Genomic DNA, 15629 nt, shown 5'->3' with positions numbered 1-15629 from the left:
GGTAGGAAGCTAGTATGGCTTGGTGCTTTGTCTCTTCAGCTCTCTCTCTATCTCTCTCTCTCTCTCTCTCTCTCTCTCTCTCTCTCTCTCTCTCTCTCTCTCTCTCTCTCTCTCTCTCTCTCTCTCTCTCTCTCTCTCTCTCTCTCTCTCTCTCTCTCTCTCTCTCTCTCTCTCTCTTTGTTTCCCCTCAATATTTCGGAGTGTGTGAGTGACAGACTGGGTACAGACTGTTGTCTGGCTGTCAGACAGCCTTCACACATCCCCAAACCCCACCCCACCCCGTCCCATCCCGCCAACTCAACACAACACTCACATTGCAATTTTATCCTCGCTTCCAGAGCACAGGGCAACTAATCAAACCAGTATCCTTCTCTTGTCAACTGCCATACAACCCCTAACCACTCTCTCTGTCTCTGTCTCTGTCTCTGTCTCTGTCTCTGTCTCTGTCTCTCTCTCTCTCTCTCTCTCGCTCTCTCTCTGTGTCTCTCTCTGTGTCTCTCTCTCTCTCTCTCCCTCTCTCTCTCTCTCTCTCTCTCTCTCTCTCTCTCTCTCTCTCTCTCTCTCTCTCTCTCTCTCTCTCTCTCTCTCTCTCTCTCTCTCTCTCTCTCTCTCTTTCTCTTTCTCAAACACACACATACCACCTCTCAGTTCAGCCTGTCAGACACCTCAAACTACAGGCTTGGGATCAGAGGACAGCCTGACTAAATACATGTAGACAGTGTTTTTTAAATTTAATTTATGGGATGGTACCAGCACCCCATTTAATCTGACAATGTTGTGTGTGTTTTCCAGGTATTCTCAACAGAAGACATTTAATCTGACAATGTTGTGTGTGTTTTCCAGGTATTCTCAACAGAATACATTTAATCTGACAATGTTGTGTGTGTTTTCCAGGTATTCTCAACAGAAGACATTTAATCTGACAATGTTGTGTGTGTTTTCCAGGTATTCTCAACAGAAGACATTTAATCTGACAATGTTGTGTTTTTTCCAGGTACGACATGAAGTATGACAAGGAGGACTATCTGCTGAGAGTAAAGAAGGCGTCGGCCAGTGACGAGGGCACCTTCACCTGCCTGGCAGAGAACCGCGTGGGCAAGGTGGAGGCCTCTGCCAGCCTCACCGTCAGAGGTAAGTAAGGGCTGCCCACTGGCACTCACTTCTTTCCCTCTTTTATCCTATAACCCTGAGCAAGTTCTTACAATTGTTTTAGTTGATCAGAAATGGGTATAAGTATGATGGAAATTCCACTCTCCATAGAAACAGGCATACATTTTAAGTTTGTGATTAGTAGTAGTATGACTAGTAGTATGACTAGTAGTATGACTAGTAGTATGGTTGATCTATTATGGAACAGGAGTGTCTCCACAAAGAGTCCGTCCTTCATACTAACTGTAAGTCACTCTGGATAAGAGTGTCTGCTAAATGACTAAAATGTAAATGTAAAATGTAAATAGTGCTGTCTGCCACAGCCAAGAAAGACATGGTCCGTCTATGAATCAATTTAATTATTTACACACACACACACACACACACACACACACACACACACACACACACACACACACACACACACTCCAAACGAAGAACACACACACACACACACACACACACACACACACACACACACACACACACCTCCAAACGGAGAACACACACACACACACACACACACACACACTCCAAACGGAGAACACACACACGTCCCCCATGGTGGTTTGCTAGTAATGTTATCCCCTCAGTCACTGAAGCCCTTCCACAGTTAACTGGTCTACACCGCACCACTGAACTGTAGCTGGTCAAGGTTAATAAAAACATTTTCACCATAATCTCCCCTCTCTCTATCTCTCTCTCTATCTCTCTCTCTCTCTCTCTCTCTCTCTCTCTCTCTCTCTCTCTCTCTCTCTCTCTCTCTCTCTCTCTCTCTCTCTCTCTCTCTCTCTCTCTCTCTCTCTCTCTCTCTCTCTCTCTCTCTCGCTCTCTCTCTCTCTGAGCCCTGCTCAGTGGGCTGAGTATAGAATACATGGTGTACAGGTAGAGGTATTCCACAGGCACACAAATAGACATAGATGGAGAGAGGGAGGGAGAGAGAGAGAGAGAGAGAGAGAGAGAGAGAGAGAGAGAGAGAGAGAGAGAGAGAGAGAGAGAGAGGGAGGGAGTCTCTCTCCACTCACTCTTCTATCCTTAATGTCAATATGGTGCTGGTCCTCAACAGCTGTATCCCTGAATTAAATATGAAGACTGCCTCTTGATTTATCTCTTTCTAGTCTCTAGTTCTCTCTCTCTCTCTCTCTCTCTCTCTCTGATGAACACACACACTGCCTTGCTGTTCCAAACACACACCACCCTAGGAGCTGTAGAATTCATGATTGCAGACAGAGAAGATCCAATAACAAGAACACTTCAGAGCCTCCATGTTTTCCTGTTCTCTTCCGAGTAAGACTATGTTGATGTTACCAGAGCACGGCCTCCCAGAAATACTATTGATCTATTCATTGATCCATTCCACCACAATGAGGTGCTATATTCAGATTGGGCATCCCTAACAGTTCGCTGAAGAGGCTCTGTTACGCAGCACACTGTTAAAGGTGTGCAGTAAACAACACCGGATTGGAACATTCCCTTCTATAGGATCTTATCTGTCATGCCTACCCTGTGCTGGAACAGTGTACCCCAACACGACATGTCATTCATTCAATTTTTTTGATTTGTTTGTGTTTGACATTTTATTTCCCTACTTCTTTTCTACCTCGTCATTGTTGTGTCCAGCTCGCCCTGTCGGTAAGTACCATCCTGATACCATCCTGATGATCCCACTCCATCCTGCATGTTCTCTCCAGACACACACCTGCACCGCACTGCCTTGCACAGTGCAACTGACCCTTGACCTACTGTACTAGCACAGATGTTGTATCATCATCTACCACACCTTACCCTAAAACCATGCGTGTTTATCTCAAATGGTTACAGAGGGGACTATTTAGTACAGTCATCAGCTTCAGCCTTGCTTGCTTACTAACCTCTTAATGAACTAACCCCTTGCTCTCTAGAGTACCCAGGTGATGTATCTGTACTGTAGTGTGTCATAGCTGTCTCTAGTTTCCCTTAGTTGGCCCCCCAGGGCCCAGTGCACCCGGGGCTTTTACCATCCCCGTCTTGAGGCCGTCTGTGGGACTTGACCCTGACACACAGACATGGGATCTGTATGTTTTGGATAGAGTTGCTTCCTCTGGTCTGGGAAATAAAGTAGGGCGTCTCAGTAATTGTTGCTGTTCTATTTCCTTTACACATGGGCCTGGAGGAGACATGGAGCCAGGGCAATTTGAAACTCTTAGAAGTGTTATGGCTTCCAGTACAGTAGATGGTTTTGGTGAGAAGTGTCAGTTTGAGCTGTTTGGGCTTTGACATCTGGGAAGAGATATGGGAGAGAGTGAGACATTTGTGTGCAGTGGAGAAAGGGGGCCAGGCAGAGAGAGGAGAGGTTAGGAAGAGTGGAGCAGGGGTGCGTGTCAGGGCTAGTTTGACTGGCAGAAGGAACCCTGACGTTGGAGGAATGGCAGGACCTTCGTTGCCAAAACAGCAGTGGCCACCCCCAGATTGTCACGAACTGTCAAGCTGCAGGAAGATTTAGGAAATTACACATTCAGCCTGCCCGTGGGAATGAGACAGTAATTGCTTTTGACTTCTGAATAAAATATGATTGAATGTGGGATTTAAAGAAACAATAAAAAAATGCTTGTGTGTCGGTCTGTCCATTTGTTCATGGCTGTCTCCAACCCTGGGCAGATGTGTCTTGTCATGAATTAAATATGGGGGTTTGATCATGCGCCTCTCTTGGAGGGGACAGGAAGGAGGCTCTCACTAGTCTTTAGGGTCCCTGAATCAAACAGCCTCTGTGTCAAACAGCCTCACACACACTACTGGGACGTCCTGTCTGTCACTCACTGGCTAGGGGACTACAGACTTGAAATATGCGTCACTCGTTGGCCCCCAATCCAACCCTACCTCATCACATCATACCTGACCTGCTATCACAGCTTGCTCTCCTGCTCCTTAACAAACACAGCAAGGCTACATTGCTCTGTGTTCTGTGGGTGCTGCATGTGTGAGAGATTGAGGGGGAACAAGGGAGACAAGGAGAGAGTGATAAAGGAAGCAATACAGAGAGAGGAGAGACAAGGTGTGAGGGCGGTAATAGAGAACAGCCTGTAAGTCGTCAAACACTTTGAGGGACTGCTCTGCTTTAATGCACTGCCCGTTGGATTGTCCAGCCAGAGAGAGAGAGATGGAGGTAGACAGAGGGGGAGAGAGAGAGAGAGAGAGCGAGACGGAGGGAGAGAGAGAGAGAGAGAGAGAGAGAGAGAGAGAGAGAGAGAGAGAGAGAGAGAGAGAGAGAGAGAGAGAGAGAGAGAGAGAGATGGAGGGAGAGAGAGGGAGAGAGAGAGAGATGGAGGGAGAGAGAGAGAGAGAGATGGAGGGAGGGAGACAGAGGGAGACTGTGATTTAGGTGCTCTGTATCAGATCCAACGTCATGAAATGCAGCAAGATATCTAAGTTGGGGAGAGCCAAACAGGAAGGCTATAAATCTATAGCCGTCTGTAGCATTCCTAGCTGTGTGTATCTTTGACAAATACACTCTCCCAAAAAAGGGATTACATGGAGAAATGAGCCAAACGGGAAGAGGTTTACCCTGACTGGAACCAGCTGGGTTGTCACTGGAAAGACTTACACAGGAATCAGAATAAAAGCCTGTAAGTGTCTGTTTTATATAAGTCCAGTGTTTTCATATAATGACGTCATATTAAACAGCGTTATATGGTCTTGTTGCAAGCATTGTGATCATGCATTTTAAGAAATCTCTGTTTTATCTGTTGGCTATTACCTCTGCTGGCTCGCCATACCAACTATTAACAAAGTTACAGATTGAGAACACTCACACAACAGTAGGAAACCTATTTGTAAGTCACCTGCAACAACGGCATGGTCTAGTCTGTCAGAGATGTAGTCTGTGGTGTGTAGTTAGCTAGTAACTGTATTCTCTTTCATTTCATTTGAACATTGTCAAAAGTTACTAAGTGCTGAAGGACTTTATCCTCAGTTGAAGAAAGGTGAGAACAAGTTTGACTGATAAAAGTATCTAAAAGTTTTGCTCCTAGCTTTGATTTCTGATGCTATCTCTGGCTTATACTTGACTGAAGATTGGGATTGGTGTCTATAATTGGTTGATTTGAATTTCCTCTGTGGAATGCCTCTCCTATCTGTCTCTGACTAGGAGGAACGTTTTAGAAGTGTAAGATCTAACATCTCACCACCATCACAGGCCAAACTAGTGTGGGGCCTAGAGACTGTTATCACTGATAAACCCAACCAGGAGAGGTCAACGGTCCACATTGGATAATACTTATGGTCAGCCATTACACTTTTGTCATCAGATGAGAATGTTTTGTCATGAAATCGAATCTCTTAAATGAAGGCATCTTGAAGTGTGAAAATGATCTTGATTGTAAGATCAACAGTAAAAGTGTTTTGCTTTAGATAATGAGGGAGTAATGCCTAATTGGGGAAAACACAAGGTTATTTTTATGTCTTAATAAGCCGTTAAAGACCAGAAGACAGAGAGAAAAGCCGACCCTGTGCTGTATACGTCAGTGTGTATCCTGGGACACACTGCACTGTATCCCAATGAGAGAGTGGAGGAGAGAGTGGATGTGTCTCTGGGATTTGCCAAGTGTGCTAAAGTTTGTCGAGGACACATTTGTTTATGTTGCATCACAACACATTAAGATGGGCCGGGAAACAGAGAGAGTGGAATGAGACATCCCAGATGTAAGATCTCTCTGCTGGCTCCTTGAGTGTGTCTGCTCGGTCTGTCCATGCCCTCACTGACGCACTCCTTAGTTGTTTAATTGGCTTCTAGAGGGTCCAGTTGAGTAGTGAAGATACATTTCCTGGGGTGGTGGGAGAGAGAGAGACGGAGTGAGGGCTGTAGTGCTTGGGTGGTGGGTGAGAGAGGGATTAAGAGGGGGTAAGGGCTGTGTCCTCCCACCGAGGGACCCATGAGACAGTTGTTAGCTGGGTTCTGCTCATTTATTTCATTCTATCCTCACAAGGTTGTCTCTGTGTCTTTCTCTGTAGCCTAGCTACATTATGTCTAACTAACTCTCCTGATGCCATTGTGACTGAGACACTGCTGCTGTTTGTGAACACTGACGACCATCATTCATTCAGCTCCAGCCTCAATGAATGGCCTTGAGTGGTTACCATGGCGTTCAATACCATGGCGATCAATGGAAGGAACATGCTGCATGGAAGCTCTACACACTCTTAGAAAAAAGGTGCTATCTAGAACCTAAAAGGGTTCTTTGGATGTCCACATGGAAGAACCCACCCTTTGAAGAACCCTTTTTGGTTCCAGGTAGAACCCCTTCGGTTCCAGGTAGAATCATTTTGGGTTCCATGTAGAACCCTTTCCACAGAGGGTTCTACAGGGAACCCAAAATAGTTATTTCTACCTGGAACCAAAAAGGGTTCTACCTGGAAGGGTTCTCCTATGGGAACAGCCGAAGAACCCCTTTGGAACCCGTTTTTCTAAGAGTGTAGGACATGCCCATTTAGATTTGTCCTTCAGGTGCCTGATGGTTCTTTTGCTTGAATGGTTTACCTCTGTGTAACTCTGAGTTCTAACCCTGGTGTTTCTGCCCTTTGACCCCAGCTGCACCCCAGTTCGTCATCAGGCCGCGGGACCAGATCGTGGCCCAGGGTCGCACCGCCACCTTCCCCTGTGAGACCAAGGGCAACCCCCAGCCTGCAGTCTTCTGGCAGAAGGAAGGCAGCCAGGTAAGAAGAGCACGTAAACACCTCTCAATGACCCATAGCAGGGCCTGGAGCTTTTCCTGAACACCCCGACCTGACCAGGAAGAACATGGTCAGGAAAAACTACTGGCCTGTAAAACAGCTTGGTCCAGTCTTCAACCACTGGTCCTATACTGTAAGGACCTGTAAAATAGCTTGGTCCAGTCTTCAACCACTGGTCCTATAGGGAAAGGACCTGTAAAACAGCTTGGTCCAGTCTTCAACCACTGGTCCTATAGGGAAAGGACCTGTAAAATAGCTTGGTCCAGTCTTCAACCACTGGTCCTATACTGTAAGGGCCTGTAAAACAGCTTGGTCCAGTCTTCATATCTCTGTATTTACTAGAATGTTCAGTGTTTTTTCATCCAGTGTGTGTCCAACATGCATTATTTATGGATAGCAGTTATTACTGTGTAACTGTACTGTCTAGTGTTGTCAGCATACACACCACTTAGATTGGATAGTAACCATGCCCTTGGCTGTGTGGGGAGGACCCTGCTGTGTCTATAATGTCAGTCTGTGTGACACTCAGCTCCCCAGTTCTACACAAACACACACACACACACACACACACACACATACATAGAGCAAACTACGCTATATCCCATCAGTATCTCTGGCACACTCAAACACCACACCAGATATACCTTTGTATGGCCAGTGAGGAGCTAATCAGTTCACATGACACCGTGCTGATAACAGTGATCCTATCCCTCACACAGAGCAGAGCGGATAGCCCATTCACATACCTGGAGATCCTCACAGTCCACACAACGCACAACAACAGCAGTAATTAAGAGCCTGCCAGAGCCTGTAGATGAACCAGAGATATGATTCAGCTCTGGCTGGGAGTCACACACACACACACGCACACACACACTGAGCCTGGGGCCAGACAATTACAGCAAAGTGCCACTCAGAGATTGGGAAGGGGTGAAATACACATTTGCATGCAACACACACACACTGTATACTTACACTCACACCGATGCTGAACACACAGGCACACTTGCCGAAACCTATTCTCAGCCCATTCTCACATCAAAGTAAGTGATGAATCCTATCTGACTCACTGCAACACGGCGTACTGAGCATGTGCATGCAAAGATCAACATTCATTTACACTAGTATCCTCTCAGTAAATAGACCCCCAATGTACTGTGACTGCGCCCCAGGTCTTTTACATTGATTTCACAATAGCCGAGTCACAACACTATTTTCCCTCTCTCTTGGTTTATTGATGCTTCTTATCTTCTCTATCTCCATCACCACCTCTCACTAAATACCCCAGCAAATCACACCTGGCCCACTCCCTCCGTCTGGCTCTGCTATGGACACGTTCAATAGAACCTGATGCTCCATGGGATGGGCTGGTGCTGGGGGCCATTAGGAGAAGCAAAGCAGAATGAAACAAGCTATCAAAGCCAGACCAGGTGTAGAGAGAGTTTCAGACTGTGTTCCCTCCCAGCTCTCTAGAGCTTCTGGCATGGCTGGCTGGGAGAATTCATCCCGTCCATTATGTGTAACCAAGCCATCAGATGTGATAGTTGTGTGTAATTCCTTAACCCGGTGATCGATGGAATGGCTCTGTTAACTGGCCGTGTGTGTGTCTAAACCAGAGTGATTAAGCTATGTGAGTGTTTGTCAGTTGGATGTGTTCCTGGCTGGAATGGGTCCATGTCCCTCTACTAATTGGCCTGCTTCCTCTCTTCCTGCAGAACCTGCTGTTTCCCAACCAGCCCCAGCAGCCCAACAGTCGCTTCTCTGTGTCCTCCAGTGGAGACCTGACCATCTCGGCCGTGCAGCGGACAGACGCAGGCTACTACATCTGCCAAGCCCTGACCGTGGCTGGCAGCATCCTCGCCAAGGCCCAACTGGAGGTCACAGATGGTGAGGCCTGCCGCATACCCACCCCGATGCCAAACACTACAGCACCATGCGTTAATGCAGCATGCATACACACTCTGCTATGCTATCAGCACACACACACACCACGCACACACACACACACAGACACACAGACATAAATGCAGACCCACACATACTTGTGCAGACACACACAATCAGACACACAGCCTTCACTGTACACAAAATGGTTAATGTACACACATGAATGCACAGTGAGAGAAGTGTCTTTAATTTGGAGTGAATTAATCAGAACACATGCCTTGCCCAGTTGTCTCTCTAATGTGGATTTTGGCCTTGAGTACTGGGGGAAATGTAGCGTAAAAGAAACAGTATTTTACCATGTACAGGAATTCAATGCTGCTTTTTTGTCTGAGAAATATCTAGAAATGATACTTGAACTTGCTTTTGAAATATTATTATTTTTTATATTTGTTTTTTGTCACGACACAATTTAATGAAATACTTGTACAAGTTTAGCTGGAGAGGGAATACAGCATTGCCCTTGAGTCTCTCAGTATAATGATCAGCAGCATCTGGCTGAGGGAGGCAGTGAGTCAAGGACTAAGTGATTGAGTGAGTGAGTGACAACAGTTAGCATGTCTGCTGGATGACTTATGAGGGCCTGCTCAGTCCCACTGCCTCCAGTCTATTCTGCTTTGGAGATGGGAAAATAGATAGACGGCCTTTCAGATGCCCTGTGAAGGATCAGCCTTTTAATACACCATTTTTTAAGTTAAGGTAATTTTTTATTCAAAATGAAATTAGAATTAGACGTTAATCCATGTTTCTCAAACGTCAAATTTTGAAGTTGTTCCAAACGTTACATTTCAAAGTGTTTAAGGTTAAGTTTAGGCATTAACTCCAAATCCTTATGGTTAGCCATTAACTCCGAATGGTTAAGGTAAGGGTTAAGATTTGGGATAGGCTTAAAACAAAAATATCAAAAACAACTTTCTATCGCTGGATTCGAACATGCAAGCTTTGGAACCAGAGGCAGATGCTTACGCCCATCCACCATCCCCATCCACAATGCTGTAGCAAAACAGAAACCGCTCACTGTTGCCCCCGATGTTCTCAGACATGTATGGACGTCGAATACTGACATCCTGCAGACCTGTCTGAAAACACCAAGGGTTTTAGATATCATAACCTCAAGACGCCTTACTCCACTCATGTTCAATTGTTTAAGATTTACTGTGTCTCAACTGTCTGTTAGAACACACTTGAACACTCGTCCTTGAGTGTGAATGAATGTGTGTTAAGTCGTCTGTGGCTGCATGCTCACACACATACTGTATTCTAAGGGTGTGTGGTGCATATGTGTCTGTCTATCTATTCCTGTGTGTAGGTGTAAGGAGGCAGCGTATGGCTGGACTGTGTAAGATGAGGAACATGTGAGGGAGATGGGTGTTAGGAAGGCTGAGGAGGAGGAGGACAGGAGGGCTGGCTGGCTGGGGCGAGGTCATGGTCACACCCTGCCGCTGGGATCAGGTGATTTAGTGTCCTGGGGGGCCAGCAGAGCTCACTGGGTTCAAGGAGATCTGTAATGAGAAATTCCTGATGCAAACAGTCAAGGCCCTAGCTCTCCCCCCCTCCTCCTGTCCTCCCACGCCTCCATCCATCCACCACCCTACTGGACCAAACCAAGCCAAACTCACCCAGGGTTTTATCATACCTTCTGTCATATCTTAACATGTAATGCTGTGGAGTCATTACTCAGGGCAGACGGGATCATTAAGACACATAACAGAACCCTTCCAGGTGTGTTTCGGTGTCTAAGATCTTGGCATTGGAACACATAGGGCTCCATCTGAGCCAATAATGGCCGTTAGAATCATGCCAAGTGATAACAGTGACAAGCAGATAACTCCCTCAGTGAGTTAATGGGGAAGTTAGAACTAACAGTGAGGCCTTAGATGGACAGATAGGGCTGTTTTTAATGCTATCTGCGTGTGGGTTAGGGTCACGGTAATCCTGGTTGATGTATTTAACCACCAGCTTTTCTGAGAAAAGCATTCCAGCATGGCGGAAGCGGTTGAAATAGATGAAATGATGACTTCAGCAGGGCCCACATAGTGCAGATTCAACTCCTATCCCTTTTTCTCTCAGCTAAACTTAATCATGCCATGGTTCTGCCATACCAAGGCAAGTCTGCATCTTCCTCCCCTCCTTCTGACTTCCCTGCAGGAGAGAAAGAGAAAGAAAGAGAGAGAGGGTGTGATGATGTGTTGAAAGGTTAGCGAGGTTGACTGTCTAATTAGCCCCTGCAGGTCTGACATCATTAATCCCTACCTGTTAATTAATGTGTGCTGTGTGATGCCAGGGGACTCCACATTATTCACCACAGCTGAAATAGAAACTGCCAGGGCACTGTAACTGTAACTCACAGATACAGCACCTCTGACATTTACAGTACAACCCACAGGCATTCTCCAACACATTACAAATACATATATTCATCCAAACAGCATTGAACATTAGCATTGATATAAACAAAAAAAACAAAAAATGATTTTATTTTATTTTGTTACATTATTACAATTCTGACTCATTTCGATAATTTCCATGGGGTGCTACTCTCTGGGGAGTGAAATATTTGTTTCAGTTCTGGGTGCCAGTGGGTACCTCTGATAGTGTTCCCCATTGAACATGATGGAGTATTTATCTGAACCACCCTGAGTCAACAGGCTGTGCCCTTGCCACCGTACGCCACCACAGACTCCTGGGTAGGATGTAAAAGTAAGGGTATTCAATCGGTAACTGGAAAAGTCCCATCCCCACCCCCACCCCCACCCCACCCCCACCCCCAGCCATATCAATAGACAGTCTGGAAAACACTGCTCAGCTATTCCTTCTCCGCTTCCTGGAAGCACAGTCAGGGCATTGTCTTTGTCCTGTGGTGGAATTACAAGACCTGCTGAGAAAAGAGACCAGCTTTATGATACCGTTACCACATCCTCTCACTTTATGATAAATCCATTAAAAGGCTTACAGATGTAGGATCTTAATTTGATCACCCTGTTGCAGGATAACTTTCCTGCGATGTAGGAAATGTAAAACTTGTAGTGTTTTTGAGGTTTAAAAGTATTCATAATTTCCACTTTGAAATTTCTGACTTGATTTCCCCTAACAAAAATGTATAAACCCCTACAAAAATGTCATAATCCACATAATAATTCACATTATCTGTTGCTGCAGGATTATTTTCCTGCTGTAGCAAACTGGCTCATATTAAGATCCTACATCTGTATATTGTATATCGTACCCCTTTTAATATTCTAATGCCTTGTGTGGCTCTTCTGACTAACTCTCTCTGTCTCTCATCCTATCCCAGTGCTGACAGACAGGCCGCCGCCCATCATCCGCCGGGGTCCGTCCAATCAGACGCTGGGGGTGGACAGTGTGGCCCTGCTGAAGTGCCAGGCGTCAGGAGACCCCATCCCCTCTATCAGCTGGCTGAAGGACGGGGTCAGTTTGCTGGGGAAGGACCCCCGCATGTCCCTGCAGGAGCTGGGCAGCCTCCAGATCAGGAGCCTCAGGGTGAGAACCACTTGAACCACAGCCTGGTCCAGTCATAAAGAGAACTACACATACACTAGTAATGGTGTTCATATGATGAGGGCTGTAAATATGCTTCATACTATTGCGGTAACTTGTCTGCAGCCTCTCATTCTCTATCTCCCTGTTTCCATCCATTCCCCTTAATGGATCTCTGTCTGGGACTCTGTCTCCTCTCTCTCCCCTCTGTGTGTGTCATTACGCTGTATCTCATCTTGTTCCTCCCTATGTACCCTCTGACCCTCTGACCCTCTGACCCTCTGACCCTCTGACCCTCTGACCCTCTAACCCTCTGACCCTCTGACCCTCTGACCCTCTGTCCCCTCTGTCCCCTCTGACCCTCTGACCCTCTAACCCTCTGACCCTCTGACCCTCTAACCCTCTGACCCTCTGACCCTCTAACCCTCTGACCCTCTAACCCTCTGACCCTATAACCCTATGTACCCTCTGACCCTCTGACCCTCTGACCCTCTGACCCTCTGACCCTCTGACCCTCTAACCCTCTGACCCTCTGACCCTCTGACCCTCTGACCCTCTGACCCTCTAACCCTCTGACCCTCTGACCCTCTAACCCTCTGACCCTCTAACCCTCTGACCCTCTGACCCTCTGACCCTCTGACCCTCTGACCCCTCTGACCCTCTGACCCTCTGACCCTCTGACCCTCTGACCCTCTGACCCTCTGTCCCCTCTGTACCCTCTGTCCCCTCTGACCCTCTGACCCTCTTAAAAAGTGTTATTTGCAACATGACTCTTCCTCCTTTTATTTGTGATAACTCTATTTATTCTGCTGACACTGCTATGTCTGTGTGTCCTTGATTGTGTGCAAGAGAGTGTATGTGGTGTGTGTGTGTGTGTTTGTGTGCGTGTGTGTGTGGTGTGCATGCTTAGGCATGCATGAACGTGATGTGCAAGCTTAGTATAATTCAATAGAATGATGGTTAGGTATAAGTTAAATGGACAAGAGGAATCATATTGCCTTAAAGAGATGAATGGGCAGCATTGATTTTAATAAATTGTTCGATACTATCACTTAGTGAAACGACGGCTCTTACAAGACTCAGCTGTAGAGGGCTGGACGGATTCCAGCTGCAGAGTAGAGGAGGGGTGAAGAGTTAAACCACACACACACACACACACACACACACACACACACACACACACACACACACACACACACTACACATTTAGGGTAGATTTAATTTAAAATCCTCACATCCTCCTTTCCCCACTCCGAGGCCTCTGTGGAATAACCATTACGCTTGACAAAGCTGCCGACCACTGACATGTTATTTAATAAATGGAGGGAGGAAACCCAACAAACAAGTAAAGTTTCAGAGAGAGGGATGGAGAGACAAGCCAGCTGTCATCGGTCCAGGGGGCGTCAGCAGCCCACACTAAATGAATTAGCCCGCCTTTGTTGTGGTTGGCAGGGAGGTGGGGGGACGAGGGGAGGGGGGTAAAGTGGTGGAGTGCGGTGAGGAGATAATGGAATTCATTAGGAAATTAGCGTCAGCACTTTAAGGCACTCACTATGACACACTGTTGTGATCTCCGTGATGGAACCCCTCACATGACGCACTGTTGTGATCTCCGGGATGGACCCCTCACATGACACACTGTTGTGATCTCCGGGATGGATCCCTCACGTGACGCACTGTTGTGATCTCCGGGATGGACCCCTCACATGACACACTGTTGTGATCTCCGGGGTTGGATCCCTCACATGCATTTAGAACAACCACTAGACCAATGAATAATCATCTGATCAAGCAGCTGTGGAGATCCATACTAATATCTAGTCATTTTTAACAACCACCTGATGTAATGTTTCTAAATGGGTTGTTCTGTGGTCAGGTGGTTGATGTTCTGTGTTTATCCATTCTACTCTAGCTCTCTGACTCTGGGATCTACACCTGTGTGGCTGCCAGCTCCAGTGGCGAGACCTCATGGAGCGCCTTCCTGGAGGTCAAAGGTATGGCACAGGGAACATGTACAGCTAGTTTTGTAGTAAACACAAATACATGCTCATTATACCATACATATTCCATTCTGGGAATAGTTCTTTATCCATTCCTCTTCATCCTCCCATTTAACAATAGTTCCTGGTCTCTTTCTCCTGCAGACCAAGCTGGGGTGATGGTCATTAAGAACCGTGATGACAACGAGCTCCCTGGCCCTCCCTCCAAACCCCAGGTCACTGACGTCACCAAGAACAGCGTCTCGTTGTCCTGGCAACCCGGCCTGGCTGGGGCCACGCCCATCTCCTCTTTCGTCATCGAAGCCTTCAGGTTAGTTATGAAGAACCTGAGTGATTTCCTCTTTTCACTTTTGTATTGCTTATTAATTATTGTGGTGAGGTAGCACATTTGTGATACCCTTTTCATTGTCCCATTGCAGCCAGTCGGTGAGCAACAGTTGGCAGACGGTTGCGGACCACGTGAAGACCACGCAGTACACGGTCAAAGGCCTGCGCCCCAACACCATCTACCTGTTCATGGTGCGGGCGGTCAACACCCAAGGCCTCAGTGACCCCAGCCCTATGTCAGAGCCTGTCAGGACACAAGGTATGGACCTTTTACCTGGATATAACTGCATGACACAGTAGAATAACTATTTTCTTGAATCATGCTGTAAGGATTCTGGTAGTCATTTTCCCTATGATAAAATGTATAATTTAGCCTCCCCTTCACAGTGACTGCTGCAGCTTTCGATTGGGAAAAGGTCATTGTGTTCCACTTAGATAGTTATCAGGCCCTCTCAGCACGGTACTGTGTTGGCTGAACAGTAACAATTCTACTGAGATAGCCACCGCAACAACTTCCGCAGATCAAACTCTCTATCTCAGCTCTGCTCATTAAGGCTACAGTCGGGCAATTATGTAAAATAAGCATGTCTACTTTTGGAAGGTGTATGTGAGTTAACGCTATCCCTGCCATGTTAATGATCATAACTGGAGAAAATGACTGCCTCCAAACTCAAAGAAGATTAGATGAAGCTGCCATATAGACCTCAGTCTCCTTATTACGTGTATTTGATAAGTCCACTCCACTGCAATACCCCAGCAGCCTTTAGACTAAACATTGTCCAATTGCAGGCCAATATTGGGTTGTGCATAGAGAGAGGGAGTCTTTAAATAGCAGTACATCTCTCATTATGTGCTGTTGGCTTCGTTTTGATGCACAGAGATGGTTATTGACAATGGCAGTCACTGAAGATGAATTGATTTTTCATGTCTCCCTAACTGCATTTGGCCTGTCGTCCTCTATTACGACTCTGATCCATGACTTTATTGGCATTTTCATTGGGCCTG

At 46.5% G+C, this 15629-nt stretch overlaps 1 protein-coding gene across 1 annotated transcript in view; it reads left to right on the top strand.

Moving 5' to 3' along the window:
• Nucleotides 1-15629, top strand: part of LOC121567787 (roundabout homolog 2-like) — a 308519-nt gene that overhangs the window by 234173 nt on the left and 58717 nt on the right. Inside the window, 8 exon segments of the mRNA XM_041878069.2 lie at nucleotides 995-1131; nucleotides 2770-2781; nucleotides 6713-6837; nucleotides 8571-8742; nucleotides 12095-12300; nucleotides 14210-14291; nucleotides 14442-14607; nucleotides 14717-14883. Coding sequence (XP_041734003.2) covers nucleotides 995-1131; nucleotides 2770-2781; nucleotides 6713-6837; nucleotides 8571-8742; nucleotides 12095-12300; nucleotides 14210-14291; nucleotides 14442-14607; nucleotides 14717-14883 — 1067 coding nt within the window.

The sequence above is a fragment of the Coregonus clupeaformis genome, chromosome 6, assembly GCF_020615455.1.
Source record: "Coregonus clupeaformis isolate EN_2021a chromosome 6, ASM2061545v1, whole genome shotgun sequence".
Classification (NCBI taxonomy): Eukaryota; Metazoa; Chordata; class Actinopteri; order Salmoniformes; family Salmonidae; genus Coregonus; species Coregonus clupeaformis.
Note: the sequence above shows the minus strand (reverse complement) of the source record. Positions and strands in the feature narration are given on the sequence as shown.